The sequence below is a fragment of the Oncorhynchus tshawytscha genome, unplaced genomic scaffold, assembly GCF_018296145.1.
Source record: "Oncorhynchus tshawytscha isolate Ot180627B unplaced genomic scaffold, Otsh_v2.0 Un_scaffold_530_pilon_pilon, whole genome shotgun sequence".
Classification (NCBI taxonomy): Eukaryota; Metazoa; Chordata; class Actinopteri; order Salmoniformes; family Salmonidae; genus Oncorhynchus; species Oncorhynchus tshawytscha.
This window is the reverse complement of record NW_024609811.1, coordinates 171,294-186,678: the sequence shown is the minus strand read 5'-3', so window position 1 is coordinate 186,678 and position 15,385 is coordinate 171,294. Positions and strand designations below refer to the sequence as shown.

General features: G+C 43.3%; 1 protein-coding gene across 2 annotated transcripts; it reads right to left on the bottom strand.

Moving 5' to 3' along the window:
• Positions 1-10,482: 10,482 nt before the first annotated feature.
• LOC121845993 (guanosine-3',5'-bis(diphosphate) 3'-pyrophosphohydrolase MESH1-like) lies at positions 10,483-12,436 on the bottom strand. 2 transcript variants are annotated; one of them, XM_042318630.1, is made up of 4 exons: positions 12,200-12,436; positions 12,019-12,074; positions 11,690-11,825; positions 10,483-11,330 (listed from the first exon to the last, which is right to left on the bottom strand). In XM_042318630.1, the coding sequence occupies exons 1-4, from the start codon at positions 12,309-12,311 to the stop codon at positions 11,200-11,202; spliced, it is 435 nt and encodes a 144-aa protein (XP_042174564.1). In that variant the 5' UTR covers positions 12,312-12,436; the 3' UTR covers positions 10,483-11,199. The 2 variants fall into 2 exon arrangements, with proteins under 2 accessions (XP_042174564.1, XP_042174563.1); XM_042318629.1 differs by having other exon boundaries at positions 11,585-11,825; positions 12,200-12,433.
• Positions 12,437-15,385: the final 2,949 nt, after the last annotated feature.

Genomic DNA, 15,385 nt, shown 5'->3' with positions numbered 1-15,385 from the left:
TATTCTACCACCTTCTGCCCGATTGTCCACCTGTATGCCCTCTACTTACCCAATCCTTGCTCCCAGCATTCCCCAGTTGTCGTGACCACAGGATGTCCTTTCAACCTTGTCCAGTACACAAGTTTGTCCCACCTTATCAGGGTGGCAGGAGGCCTAGTTCTTAGAGCGTTGGGCCAGTAACTGAAAGGTTGCTGGCTCGAATCCCCGAGCCGACAAGGTAAAAATCTGTCATTCTGCCCCTGAACAAGACAGTTAACCCACTGTTCCCCGGTAGGCTGTCATTGTAAAATATGAATTTGTTCTGAACTGACTTGCCTAGTTAAATAACGGTTACATATAAAAAATCCTCAGTGGCAGTTCCACACTATCCACCTGCAATACCTCAACAGGTGGTGTCCTGAAGGCACCCCACACAATCTCAGGGCTTTTGACTGTATCCTATCCAGGCGTTGTAGTGCCGTTTTGGCTGCCGATCCATATACAAGGCACCCATAATCCAAAGATGACCTGATCAATGCCTGGTATATACAACATGTGCAGTATATATACATCGTCTATCTGACCCCCAATCATATCCTGCCACTTCCCTCATGAGGATCAGCACCTTCCTTCACTTAATTTCAATATGCTCTACATGTCTCTTCCACGAAAGCCTCTCATCAAACCACATACAGTGCCTTGCGAAAGTATTCGGCCCCCTTGAACTTTGCGACCTTTTGCTACATTTCAGGCTTCAAACATAAAGATATAAAACTGTATTTTTTTGTGAAGAATCAACAACAAGTGGGACACAATCATGAAGTGGAATGACATTTATTGGATATTTCAAACTTTTTTAACAAATCAAAAACTGAAAAATTGGGCGTGCAAAATTATTCAGCCCCCTTAAGTTAATACTTTGTAGCGCCACCTTTTGCTGCGATTACAGCTGTAAGTCGCTTGGGGTATGTCTCTATCAGTTTTGCACATCGAGAGACTGAAATTTTTTCCCATTCCTCCTTGCAAAACAGCTCGAGCTCAGTGAGGTTGGATGGAGAGCATTTGTGAACAGCAGTTTTCAGTTCTTTCCACAGATTCTCGATTGAATTCAGGTCTGGACTTTTGACTTGGCCATTCTAACACCTGGATATGTTTATTTTTGAACCATTTCATTGTAGATTTTGCTTTATGTTTTGGATCATTGTCTTGTTGGAAGACAAATCTCCGTCCCAGTCTCAGGTCTTTTGCAGACTCCATCAGGTTTTCTTCCAGAATGGTCCTGTATTTGGCTCCATCAATCTTCCCATCAATTTTAACCATCTTCCCTGTCCCTGCTGAAGAAAAGCAGGCCCAAACCATGATGCTGCCACCACCATGTTTGACAGTGGGGATGGTGTATTCAGGGTGATGAGCAGTGTTGCTTTTACGCCAAACATAACATTTTGCATTGTTGCCAAAAAGTTCAATTTTGGTTTCATCTGACCAGAGCACCTTCTTCCACATGTTTGGTGTGTCTCCCAGGTGGCTTGTGGCAAACTTTAAACAACACTTTTTATGGATATCTTTAAGAAATGGCTTTCTTCTTGCCACTCTTCCATAAAGGCCAGATTTGTGCAATATACGACTGATTGTTGTCCTATGGACAGAGTCTCCCACCTCAGCTGTAGATATCTGCAGTTCATCCAGAGTGATCATGGGCCTCTTGGCTGCATCTCTGATCAGTCTTCTCCTTGTATGAGCTGAAAGTTTAGAGGGATGGCCAGGTCTTGGTAGATTTGCAGTGGTCTGATACTCCTTCCATTTCAATATTATCGCTTGCACAGTGCTCCTTGGGATGTTTAAAGCTTGGGAAATCTTTTTGTATCCAAATCCGGCTTTAAACTTCTTCACAACAGTATCTCGGACCTGCCTGGTGTGTTCCTTGTTCTTCATGATGCTCTCTGCGCTTTTAACGGACCTCTGAGTCTATCACAGGTGCATTTATACGGAGACTTGATTACACACAGGTGGATTGTATTTATCATCATTAGTCATTTAGGTCAACATTGGATCATTCAGAGATCCTCACTGAACTTCTGGAGAGAGTTTGCTGCACTGAAAGTAAAGGGGCTGAATAATTTTGCACGCCCAATTTTTCAGTTTTTGATTTGTTAAAAAAGTTTGAAATATCCAATAAATGTCGTTCCACTTCATGATTGTGTCCCACTTGTTGTTGATTCTTCACAAAAAAATACAGTTTTATATCTTTATGTTTGAAGCCTGAAATGTGGCAAAAGGTCGCAGAGTTCAAGGGGGCCGAATACTTTCGCAAGGCACTGTACCTAAATACTTGAACTCATACACCCTACCTATACCCTGACTATAAAACAGGACTTGGCCACAGACATCCTAAACCCCCATGTTAGAGACCAATCTTCCAAAACTCCCACAGCTTCTTGCATCTTCCTCATCAAATATTTCACATTCCCACCTCTCTTCCATACAGTCCCATCATCAGCAAAGGCCACACACACTCCCTGTCCCACCTCCTTAAATATGTAATCTATCATCAGGATGACTGGAAATACTTTTCTACCTATGGAACATTTATGGTTACAATGGTTCCTTCTTCTTCTATGATATATTGACTTTGGCACAATTTAGTGTACATCTCACCACCTACTGTGTGGGATGGAAACAGGATTCCCAAAAAACAAAACAAACAACCAAACTACACCAAAAACATTATGTATACAGTACCAGTCAAAAGTTCGAACACACCATTCAAGGGTTTTTCTTTATTTTTTCTATTTTCTACATTGAAGAATATTAGTGAAGAAATCAAAACTATGAAATAACACATATGGAATCATCTAGTAACCAAAAAGGTGTTAAACAAATCAATATATATGTTAGATTTTAGATTCTTCAAAGTAGCCACCCTTTGCCTTGATGACAGCTTTGCACACTCTTGGCATTCTCTCAATGTCTTCACTATTATTCTACAATACAGAAAATAGTCAAAATAAAGAAAAGCCCTTGAATGAGTAGGTGTGTCCAAACTTTAGTATATACAGTACAGTCAAAACTAAATCAAACAACTTCTCTGTAAAAAAACAACACAGATCTGAGCCCCTCATAGGCTCAAGATGAGCCTGGAAGGGCGGGCCGTCTTCTGGCGCCAGTACGGCCTTGCAAGTATTCAGATGTAAAATCCTTAAATCACAAACACTTTTCTTCCGCTGCCACAATAATGTCCAGTTTCTTTGACTTCTTTGAGACTTCAGCCATACAGTTTATAACTGTGGCAATGAATTCCACAAAATCCACGTTTTTAACACACAGTTTGACTGACAACAAACATTTACTACAGGCTGTGGTGCGCCCACTACCATATCTTCAACTCTTTGAATCGCCTCCAAATCAAATCAAATCAAATCAAATGTATTTACATAGCCCTTCGTACATCAGCTGATATCTCAAAGTGCTGTACAGAAACACATAGGAGATTTGATTGACCGCTCTAACTTTTGACACCTCAATCTCCTTCACCCTTACATGGCACTCCAGGAACTCGGGATCATGATCCCCACCAGAATTGAAATACCGTCATCCTTCTACACACCGTTCTTCAGTATACACCGTGCGTCTGTACACACATGAAACATGAAGGAGTTTGGGGATGAAAGCTCTTACAGAATATCTGACGTAACCAAGCTTCAAAATCAAATCAAATCAAATTGATTTATATAGCCCTTTGTACATCAGCTGATATCTCAAAGTGCTGTACAGAAACCCAGCCTAAAACCGCAAACAGCAAGCAATGCAGGTGTAGAAGCACGGTGGCTAGGAAAAACTCCCTAGAAAGGCCAAAACCTAGGAAGAAACCTAGAGAGGAACCAGGCTATGTGGGGTGGCCAGTCCTCTTCTGGCTTTGCCGGGTGGAGATTATAACAGAACATGGCCAAGATGTTCAAATGTTCATAAATGACCAGCATGGTCATATAATAACAAGGCAGAACAGTTGAAACTGGAGCAGCAGCACGGTCAGATGGACTGGGGACAGCAAGGAGTCATCATGTCAGGTAGTCCTGGGGCATGGTCCTAGGGCTCAGGTCCTCCGAGAGAGAGAGAGAGAAAGAGAGAATTAGAGAACGCACACTTAGATTCACACAGGACACCGAATAGGACAGGAGAGGTACTCCAGATATAACAAACTGACCCTAGCCCCCCGACACATTAATTACTGCAGCATAAATACTGGAGGCTGAGACAGGAGGGGTCAGGAGACACTGTGGCCCCATCCGAGGACACCCCCAGACAGGGCCAAACAGGAAGGATATAACCCCACCCACTTCACATGCGTAGGTACTGTAGGTTATTCAGAAATACAATTAATCAAAATAAGACCACTCCTGGTCACTCTGATAGACTCCACTTTTCCAGCGCATACTTCACCATTTTCAACACGTCAAACAGGTCTCCCACATCTGCATCCTTACTCAACAAACGCATCCCAAACAGAAACTATTAATTATCGCTCATACATGTATCCTCCACTCCAATTGTAAAAATGCAGCAAGCGGGAGCTCGTCTGAGCGGTCGGCTGTGAATGCCCTTACCCACTAGAACTTAATGCTGATAAAATTGGTTCTGATTCGCTACAAGCTGTCTGGCAAAAACAGCACGGATGCTTCTCAGTCCAGGAGGTTTATTCATCTTCATTACTACCACATACAGTTGAAGTCGGAAGTTTATATACACTTATGTTGGAGTCATTAAAACTCGTTTTTCAACCACTTCACAACAGCATCATGTTGTGGGGGTGCTTTGCTGCAGGAGGGACTGGTGTACTTCAAAAAATAGATGAAATCATGAGGATGGAAAATTATGTGGATATACTGAAGCAACATCTCAAGACATCAGTCAGGAAGTTAAAGCTTGGTCGCAAATGGGTCTTCCAAATGGACAATGACCCCAAGCACACTTCCAAAGTTGTGGCAAAATGGCTTAAGGACAACAAAGTCAAGGTAATGGAGTGGCCATCACAAAGCCCTGACATCAATCCTATCGAAAATTTGTGGACAGAACGGAAAAAGCGTGTGTGAGCAAGGAGGCCTACAAACCTGACTCAGTTACACCAGCTCTGTCAGGAGGAATGGGCCAAAATTCACCTAACTTATTGCGGGAAGCTTGTGGAAGGCTATCCGAAACATTTGACCCAAATTAAACTATTTAAAGGCAATGCTACCAAACACTAATTGAGTGTATGTAAACTTCTGACCCACTGAGAATGTGATGAAAGAAATAAAAGCTGAAATAAATCATTCTCTCCACTATTATTCTGACATTTCACATTCTTAAAATAAAGTGGTGATCCTAACTGACCTAAGTCAGGGAATTTTTACTAGGATTAAATGTCAGGAATAGTGAAAAACTGAGTTTAAATGTGTTTGGCTAAGGTGTATATAAACTTCCGACTTCAACTGTATACTTTTAACACACACACTCTTCAGTTACTTAGGAATCTACTGATGTTTCCCTTTGTTGCACTCACAATGTTCTTAAGAGTAAACTGTAAACTTGGTCACCATCCAAACTTGTGTCTTCTTCTTGTCTTCTTCTTGCGAAGTCGACCAAACCCTAAGCTAGAATGGGCAGGTGCAGTGTCCACATGTGTCCAAGCCAACTGATTGGCCAAAAACCGAAGGGCTGTGATTGACAGCTGAGATATCCACCCTTTTTGTTCTACTTTTCGACACTACTGTTGTCCATTCAGGACATTCATCTTCACCAACTTGGCCCAACTTGACAGTTAGGGCAAAGGGGCAGAGCAGTGAAGGGAAGCTTATTACTACTGTCACTTTAGAGGACCATGAGGGCCTGTAGGGTGCCGACAAGGGGATTATGGGCCGCCCAATAAAGAAGGAGCATGGAGACGCAGGGAGAGTCCTGGGCCACCCCATGGAATACAACGGGTGTGGCGGAGGATCCTCTGACTCAGCTGTTGCAGGGCAGCTGGGGCCCATCTTTGAACGCTGAGTATGGTCTACTGCGGCGGAGGAATGTTGCACACCGGCCACAACTGTCGAGGATCATCAGGGATCTGGATGTAGGGGCCCGGCTGGGCCCCAGAGATGAGGTCAGGTGGTCTCCCACATCGGCAGGGCTTTGCGTTGTCCAAGGCAGGAGGCGAGCGGCCCCACAGAATTAGAGACAGCAATCCCCCGGGGTCAGGGAACAGTGGGTCCCCCAAGTCATGGGGCTGAACCTATCAGTGCAGGAAACTCAGGGTCTGACAGGGCAGTGGACTTTTAACCTACCACTAAGACTGACAACTGCAAGCCAGTTATGGTGAGAGGCTGCAGAACCTGCTGGAGCAGGGAACTTATAGCCTAGTGCTAGTTTAGGTGACTGGTTGCAGACTAAGGCTGGGGGCTGCGAACTGGCTAGAGGCAGGGTCTACACACCTAGTGGGGCAGAGAACCTATCGCCTGGCGGAGCAGTGGACTGAGGTCCGACTAGAGCTGGAGACAGCAAAACTAGAATGGCTGAAGGCTGGGAGCGCAGTGCTGATTACTTTGCACCTGAAAGGGAGAACGACTCTGAACCTGAGAGGGAGAAAAAGTCTGGACCGGACAGGGAAACTAACTCTTGACCATGGAAACTGACTCTGGAACTGAGAGGGAAAATGAAACTACTGAAGGCTAGGAGAGCAGTAGGCCTCAGGGCCTACTGGAAAGATTGGTACCTTTGAGCCTGGCGGGGAAGGAGACTGATGTCCCACCTGGGCTAGGGACTGAGGTCTGACCAATGCTGGAGACAGCAGACCTAGTACAGCCAGAGACTGAGGACCTAGTGCTAGGGACTGAGGGCAGACAAGGGCTGAGAACCCAGCACAGATAACTTGTGGCTTAGCAGGGCAGGAGGCTCTAAGCCTGGTGGGCCAGGGTACGGCAGACTGAATATGTCTGGAGACAGCAAGCTAGTGCAACAAACTCTGTGCCTAGTAGGCACTAAACCAGGCAGGCTAGGCAACTGTCTAACAGCTAAGGCAGGGGGCTGTGATCTGAGCAGGGCAGAAGACTGCAGACAGGCCAGCGACTCTGGGGCCTAGCTGGGTAGGATACCTAGGGCCAAACTTAGGGGCGACCAGTACAGGGAACTGTGGCCTAGAACAACAGAGGACTGGGGGACGAGCAGTATGATAGGAGTCTGGGAACCTAAGTCAGAACAGTGTGAACCTGCAACCAGGGCCAGAGACTGAAGGCCAGGTACAGATAGAAACTGAGAGCCTACCAAGGAGGCAGGATAGACTGGACCAACCGGGAAGGTAGGGAACTCTATTCCTGAGACAGCGGCTGTGGAGTGAGCATGGAGAGAGATAACATTCAAACTTCTCTCATGCTCCTGGTGTACTGGTGGGAGAAATGGACCAGGCAGAATGGTGGTAGTGGCTCAGGTGAGAGACTTGTATGTGGGAAAAACTGATTACTTTTTTAAAAACCTTTATTTAACTAGGCAAGTCAGTTAAGAACAAATTCTTATTTTCAATGACAGCCTACAGTGGGTTAACCACCTGTTCAGGGGTAGAAAAACAGATTTGTGCCTTGTCAGGTAGGGGGTTTGAACTTGCAACCTTCCAGTTACTAGTCCAACGCTCTAACCACTAGGCTACCCTGCCGCTTATATTGAAATCGGGACATTACTAAGGGCCATCAAATGTGACAGGCAAGAGTTACATGTGCCATTGGGAAGATGAACTGTAACTCTGTCAGAAGAAGACACGCTAGAATGATAAGTGCCGGGAGAAGGGTGGGGTGGTCAACCGTGCCCGTAATTGTTTAATTGGGGGTGGTATTGAGGAAGGTCTACACAATGCAAACAATTTAGACTAAGATGTATTGAGATACTGATCTTTCATTACCATGCCATTCGAGACAGGAAAACAGGGAAAAACGGGGGTTGTAATGAGACGAGTTATTACCGGCAATAAAAGGTCCCGTTTATAACTGTACATTCTAACCGGGATGATGTGTGCTAGGTTGAGAAGCTGGAATTTGAGTGATAGACTCAAAGTAAAGCACTAAGGGCTATCATTCTAAATTTGGGTTGGATAATTTGTCAAAATGTTTTAGTTATGATTCGGATAGAGCGGGAGAGAGTTGCTCTCAAATGGTGAGGGGTGGGGGCACTGCTCAAATTTATTGGGCCTAGGGAGGCTCTAGAAACCTTATCTTTAAGTGTTCTCCGACAGGGAGGTTGTTGGAAAACTCACTAGATGATAGCTTGGGTCAACCATTACGTTTTTTTGGTTTTACCATGTCATCAGAATTTGAATGCTAAATTGCATCAATACATATAGATTGCTGGATGATACGGTACAATCAATTGCATACAAGGCTCATAGTCTGTGTCTTGCATTAACACCCAAGGATGAAAATGAAGGAGACGGGCATGGAGACCAGCATCACATGGGCATAGAACGTAACGGATGGACGGTTCTTTACCTAGTTTTAGTCGCATCAAGGGGTGTGTGAAATTATTAAAACATGTATTTTCTATTTTCCCTGTTTAAGTCAATATTTTTGAGGTTTCGTGGAACATAAGAGTGATCATTGTTCCAGAGGAGGGACTGAGGTATATTGACTAATTGATTTGAGAATGTTTTAGTATGTTTATAACTTTAGAAGTATATTAGGAGTAGTGACCATTGTGTTATGGGTTAAATGTAATGATATATGTGCAAATGTATCTGTAGCAGGAGGTGAGATAAACATAAGGCTGTTAAGTGGAATGGAATGTGACTGGGGTGGAGATCTGTGAGGGCTCATAAATGAAGGTCGTGGTTATAGTCGCTGGGAATGATACCACTCCGTGTATATTGTTACAGGAGATAACTGCTAACAGCTAACTGTGCACAATATAGGGACTATTATGAAGTTAAATTGAACGTTACACATACCCAGATCATGGTGAAAGTAGCAGAGATAGTGTTGGCATTTCAGACACTATTGTCAACTTTCAAGAAACCTGTGACTCAGAGTTTTGTTAGGTTGGATATTCTTCCAACGTCATTAATCTCTTTCCCATTTATAACAGCCAGCGAACACTTGGCAGATTCCATGCAGTAGTTATTCTCACGGCAGTAACTGTAGGGACAGTAATTAAAGGCTATAGTAACAGCATGGAATTAGACTATTGCAGAAATGAGGGAGTTTGAGGTATGGGTCATGGGCAGTGTCAGTAGCAGTAGGGGTTACTTTAGTAGTATTGTTGAGATATCATTTTATGAGGACTCATGCCACATGGCTTGGTAATGGGTAACTGGGAGACTGATGAGAGTACTAGGGGCTGTTATTCACACGTCACAAATTAGTGATCTGGCCATAAGGGGAGAGTGTTGTTGTCCTGTTGTCAGGAAATGACCCATGCATTGCAGTGTGTATATTCCAAGGTGTAAGTGGCACATGAGTAGCAGGAGATAACCGAGGGTACTGGCTGAATTCTGGAGATTGAGTGTACATCAAGATACATCAGGCGGTGGTGTTGGGACAGCGTTGGTCTGGTCCACACACAGTACTATTTACAGCACCGGCAGCGGTAAAGATCGCCATGTCTCTCCTCAGTGAGTGCATAGTTGTCACGTGAAGTGAGGTCCAACTGTATAACGGGTGAGCTTGAAGTCGCCATGACAGAGGAAGTGGAGCTAAAGAGAGAAAGACTATCCACTGTAGACATGCGATGGGTTGGGTCTGGGAGCTACTTTAACCGCCATAGTTGGGTTGGGTTAGTTGCTTTATTGGTTAATGCATCATATGAAAGGATAGATGTTGGGGTAATTGTACACTGGACAACATTCTGAAGGCATTGATATGAAAGCATATACAGTGCTGAGTTACCTCAAGAGGATGTAGCGTTGATTAGGGATATGCACTTGACGTGCCTATCAGGTGGCAAGGGAAAAGATGGGGAACAAAGTAAAAATGACATGGCTTGGGAACACCTCTCGGAGCCTGTGGCCGGAAAGGGGAAGACTGGGTGAAGGCATGACGAGGCAGAAATAATTCTCCCAAAAAATCTTTGGAGGGAGTTGAAAGTCCGTGTTGCCCAGCAACAGCCCCAAAACATCACTGCTCTAGAGGAGATCTGCATGGAGGAATGGGCCAAGATACCAGCAACAGTGTGTGAAAACCTTGTGAAGACTTAGAGAAAACGTTTGACCTCTGTCATTGCCAACAAAGGGTATATAACAAAGTATTGAGATAACAAAAGTTTATTGACCAAATACTTATTTTCCACCATAATTTGCAAATAAATTCATAAAAAATCCTACAATGTGATTTTCTGGATTTTTTTCCCTCATTTTGTCTGTCATAGTTGAAGTGTACCTATGATGAAAATTACAGGCCTCTCTCATCTTTTTAAGTGGGAGAACTTGCACAATTGGTGGCTGACTAAATACTTTTTTGTCCCACTGTATAAGTAGATGACAGCACATCACATATTGTGACAAAAAAAAGAAGACCTTCACATGAAAGAGGCATTTCTCACTCGATACAAAACTTGTATTTGACTCTTTCTGAGTATATTCTGTTTTTTGGAGAAGTACCTGCAACTGAACACAGACATTAAGGTACACATGTCTTCCCGAATCGAGAACAAAGAAAGTAGAAGCATGAACAGGTTAGTGGAAAAATAGCTTCCGACCCATTCTACTAGCAAAATGTATAATGGGTACTATGGAATAATTTACATATCACCATTTTAATGTATAGCTAATTGTATCCCTAACCCCCTACATTTATATACTTACAAAAATAAATCACACACACAAAAAAAAAAAATCTATACAAAAATCTATTTTAGTTTAGTGTGACATGACAGAGTACCGTAGTTACAGGTTCTGCATCACCATGAAATATTATAATTGAACAATGTTCACCATTACGAGTGCATAGCATTCCTTTAGTCAATACAGCAGGAACTCAAGGTGACATTGTTGGTTTTCCTATAGGAACACACAATGTATACAAATCACTGTACTTAAAATGAAGAATCAAATCATCCATAAAAATAAATCCAAAGTAAGTGGGCCTTTTCCTTGTGAGAGCTAAGAGTATAGAAAAGTATATTCCAAGGAGAAGCTAACAAAGACAATTCGCTTAAAGTCTTACTCTTTACAAAAAGTGTGCGTCAAGAGTTGCTCTGTTGTGCCACCCTGTCAGAAGTAGAGAGGTGTCAAAGCTCAACCCCCCTCTGCTTGAAGAGCTCCTCTAGGTGTCTCTCCAGTGCTGGGTTGGTCCCCCTCAGTCCTCTCACTACCTGGGCTGCCCACACAAAGTACTCCTGAACACGCTCTGCCGACCAGCCTGGCAACCACAATACAGAATAAATATATGATATGGGTAAAGAGAGGGACAGTCAGACAACCAGAGAGGGAAGCAAGTGAAGACAAGCAATGAAACAGAGAGAAAGAGAACGAGAACGAGAGAGCGAAAGAGAGAGTAGTATCCTGATAGGGTATCAGTTTATTGTGTCTAGCCTACAACATTTTCCTAGTCAGTTGGTTGGATCAAGAGGCTGAAGACAGACAGACAGACAGAAGGACAGAGAGCACAATCACCTGTTGGCGTGCTGCGGTTGATGTCCCTCAGGTTGTATAGTTTGTCAGCCAGTTTGACCAGTTTGGCCTGGTGGCTGGCATGAGGTGCATACTCCACCTGCTTACGCTTTGTCTCCTCCTTGGACAGTGCTTTGTCGTCTGTCACTTCCTGGACGAGCCGCGCCACCGTTTGCCCAAAGACGATCTGTAGCTCTCCTATGCTGGTGTCAGTGTCCTCCACTGTGTCATGGAGCAAAGCTGCCTGAGGACAGTCATTCCTGTTAACAAACTCTGGCTAACACAAACTCGAAAAATGTTTTAAACGCTCGTGCGGCAGGGTCGATTTCCGCGCTTATAAACCAAGGGTCGTTACAATATGGACAATTTTGACTTTGTGGATGTGCGATTTTGTGGAAAGCAGTATTTTGAGTCTGTCTGAAACACAAAACACTTACTTGCAAAACTTCAATGTCTGTGATCCCACCTTCATGGCTTAGGATCCTTGCCACACCTGCAAAATTATGAACACAGCAAATGTAAATGCAGATATTCACACAATGAAGTCCGAGTAAAGAGATAGGTCCTTAGCAATAACTATCTAGCTGGATAGCCGTTAGATTGTTGTCATAACTGTACCTATTGGGTGGGTGATATATGGTGTTTGTTCAGTATCTTTACGTCGTTGATTGCGGTGCTTTTCAGCAGCGAAGTTAACCGTCTCCAACAAAATGACAGAATCTGAACTCATGCTGTAAAAGTAGTTATTGACACACAATACAGACAGTATATTAACGTTTGATCACAATTTATCAAATTCGCACATCTCAGTGATGTCAGCGTCGCTGCCTTCTCTTTAAGGGCGCGTTCCTCCAGGGAGAGGCTATACGGACACGCCTGTTGCCCAAAATGATGACGTATATCACCAGCCTGGTCTCATACACTAGACGTAACATAGTAATAGTAAATCTGGTACGCCATACTAGTATGATATGTTATGATTTGAATGACTACATAAGATAGACGGTTAATGTTAGCTAGCAGGTCAACAGAGGCCAAGGCTAGGGCCCTACTAAATCTGCAATATGGAGAATTTAATATTTTACTTTCAGTTTTGTGCACCAGCTTCAAACAGCTGAAAATACAACATTTGTGGTTATGGAAAATATAGTGGTTTAGATGGCACAATGACTCTCTACAATCTACTTGCTTGTTTTGTAAACTGAAATTAGGTGAACTATTAGAATGTTAGCAACCATGAAATGGAGGAGCATTTCTGCATGGTGCATCTTTAAGTATCAAAAGTAAAAGTATAAATAATTTCATATTCCTTATATTAAGCAAACCAGAAGGCACAATTCTCGTGTTTTTTTTATTTATAGAAAGCTAGGGGCACACTCCAAGACTCATAATTTACAAACGAAGCATTTGCTTTAGTGAGTCCGCCAGATCAGAAGCAGTAGGGATGACCAAGGATGTTCTCTTGATAAGTGCATGAATTGGACAATATCCTGCTAAGCATTTGATATTTAGTACTTTTGGGTGTCAGGGAAACTTTAGGGAGTAAAAAGTACTTTCTATGTAATGGAGTAAAAGTTGTCAAAAATATAAATAGTAAAGTACAAATAACCCCAAAAACGACTTAAGTAGTACTTCAAAGTATTTTTACTTAAGTAATTTACATCACTGATCACATGTGCCCTACAGAAAATACTGCTAAACAACAGCCTCTTGATAGCTGCACACTAGAAAAATAAAAGGTAACTACACCCCCCAAAAGATTCTCAAACATTTCCCCTACTTTAAAAGTTTTTGAAACATTATTATTTTACATTTTTTTCACCTTTATTTAACCAGGTAAGCCAGTTGAGAAAAAGTTCTCATTTACAACTGCGACTTGGCCAAGATAAAGCAAAGCAGTGCGACACAAAAAACACAGAGTTACACATGGAATAAACAAGCGTACATTCAATAACACAATAGAAAAAAAGAAAGTCTATATACACTATGTGCAAATGGTGTGAGAAGGTAAGGCAATAAATAGGCCATAGTAGCGAAGTATTTACATTTTAGCTAATTAACACTGGAGTGATAGATGAGCAGATGATGATGTGCAAGTAGAAAGAAATACTGGTGTGCAAAAGAGCAGAAAAGTAAATAAAAACAATATGGGGATGAGGTAGGTAGATTGGGTGGGCTATTTACAGATGGGCTATGTACAGCTGCAGCGATGGGTTAGCTGCTCAGATAGCTAATGTTTAAAGTTAGTGAGGGAAATATAAGTCTCCAGCTTCAGCGATTTTTGCAATTTGTTCCAGTCATTGGCAGCAGAGAACTGGAAGGAAAGGCGGCCAAATGAGGTGTTGGCTTTGGGGATGACCAGTGAGATATACCTGCTGGAGCGCGTGCTACGGGTGGGCGTTGTTATCGTTACCAGTGAGCTGAGATAAGGCGGAGCTTTACCTAGCATAGACTTATAGATGACCTGGAGCCAGTGGGTCTGGCGACGAATATGTAGGGAGGGCCAGCTGACTAGAGTATACAGGTCTCAGTGGTGGGTGGTATAAGGGGCTTTGGTGACAAAATGGATGGCACTGTGATAGACTGCATCCAGTTTGCTGAGTAGAGTATTGGAAGCTGTTTTGTAAATGACATCGCCGAAGTCGAGGATTGGTAGGATAGTCAGTTTTACGAGGGTATGTTTGGCAGCGTGAGTGAGGGAGGCTTTGTTGCGAAATAGGAAGCTGATTCTAGATTTCATTTTGGATTGGAGATGTTTAACATGAGTCTGAAAGGAGAGTTTACAGTCTAGCCAGACACCTAGGTATTTGTAGTTGTCCACATAATCTAAGTCAGAACCGTCCATAGTAGTGATGCTAGTCGGTCGGGCGGGTGCAGGCTGCGAACGTTTGAAAGCATTTGGTTTTCCTAGCATTTAAGAGCAGTTGGTTGCCACGGAATGAGTGTTGTATGGCATTGAAGCTCGTTTGGAGGTTAGTTAACACAGTGTCCAAAGAAGGGCCAGATGTATACAGAATGGTGTCGTCTGCGTAGAGGTGGATCAGGGAATCACCCGCAGCAAAGCGACATCGTTGATACAGTGGGGAGAACAAGTATTTGATACACTGCCGATCTTGCAGGTTTTCCTACTTACAAAGCATGTAGAGGTCTGTAATTTTTTATCATAGGTACACTTCAACTGTGAGCGACAGAATCTAAAACAAAAATCCAGAAAGTCACATTGTATGATTTCTAAGTAATTAATTAGCATTTTATTGCATGACATAAGTATTTGATCACCTACCAACCAGTAAGAATTCTGGCTCTCACAGACCTGTTACTTTTTCTTAAAGAAGCCCTCCTGTTCTCCGTTCATTACCTGTATTAACTGCACCTGTTTGAACTCGTTACCTGTATAAAGACACCTGTCCACACACTCAATCAAACAGACTCCAACCTCTCCACAATGGCCAAGACCAGAGAGCTGTGTAAGGACATCAGGGAAAAAAATTGTAGACCTGCACAAGGCTGGGATGGGCTACAGGACAATAGGCAAGCAGCTTGGTGAGAAGGCAACAACTGTTGGCGCAATTATTAGAAAATGGAAGAAGTTCAAGATGACGGTCAATCAACCTTGGGCCGGGACTCCATGCAAGATCTCACCTCGTGGGGCATCAATGATCATGAGGAGGGTGAGGGATCAGCCCAGAACTACACGGCAGGACCTGGTCAATGACCTGAAGAGAGCTGGGACCACAGTCTCAAAGAAAACCATTAGTAACACACTACACCGTCATGGATTAAAATCCTGCAGCGCACGCAAGG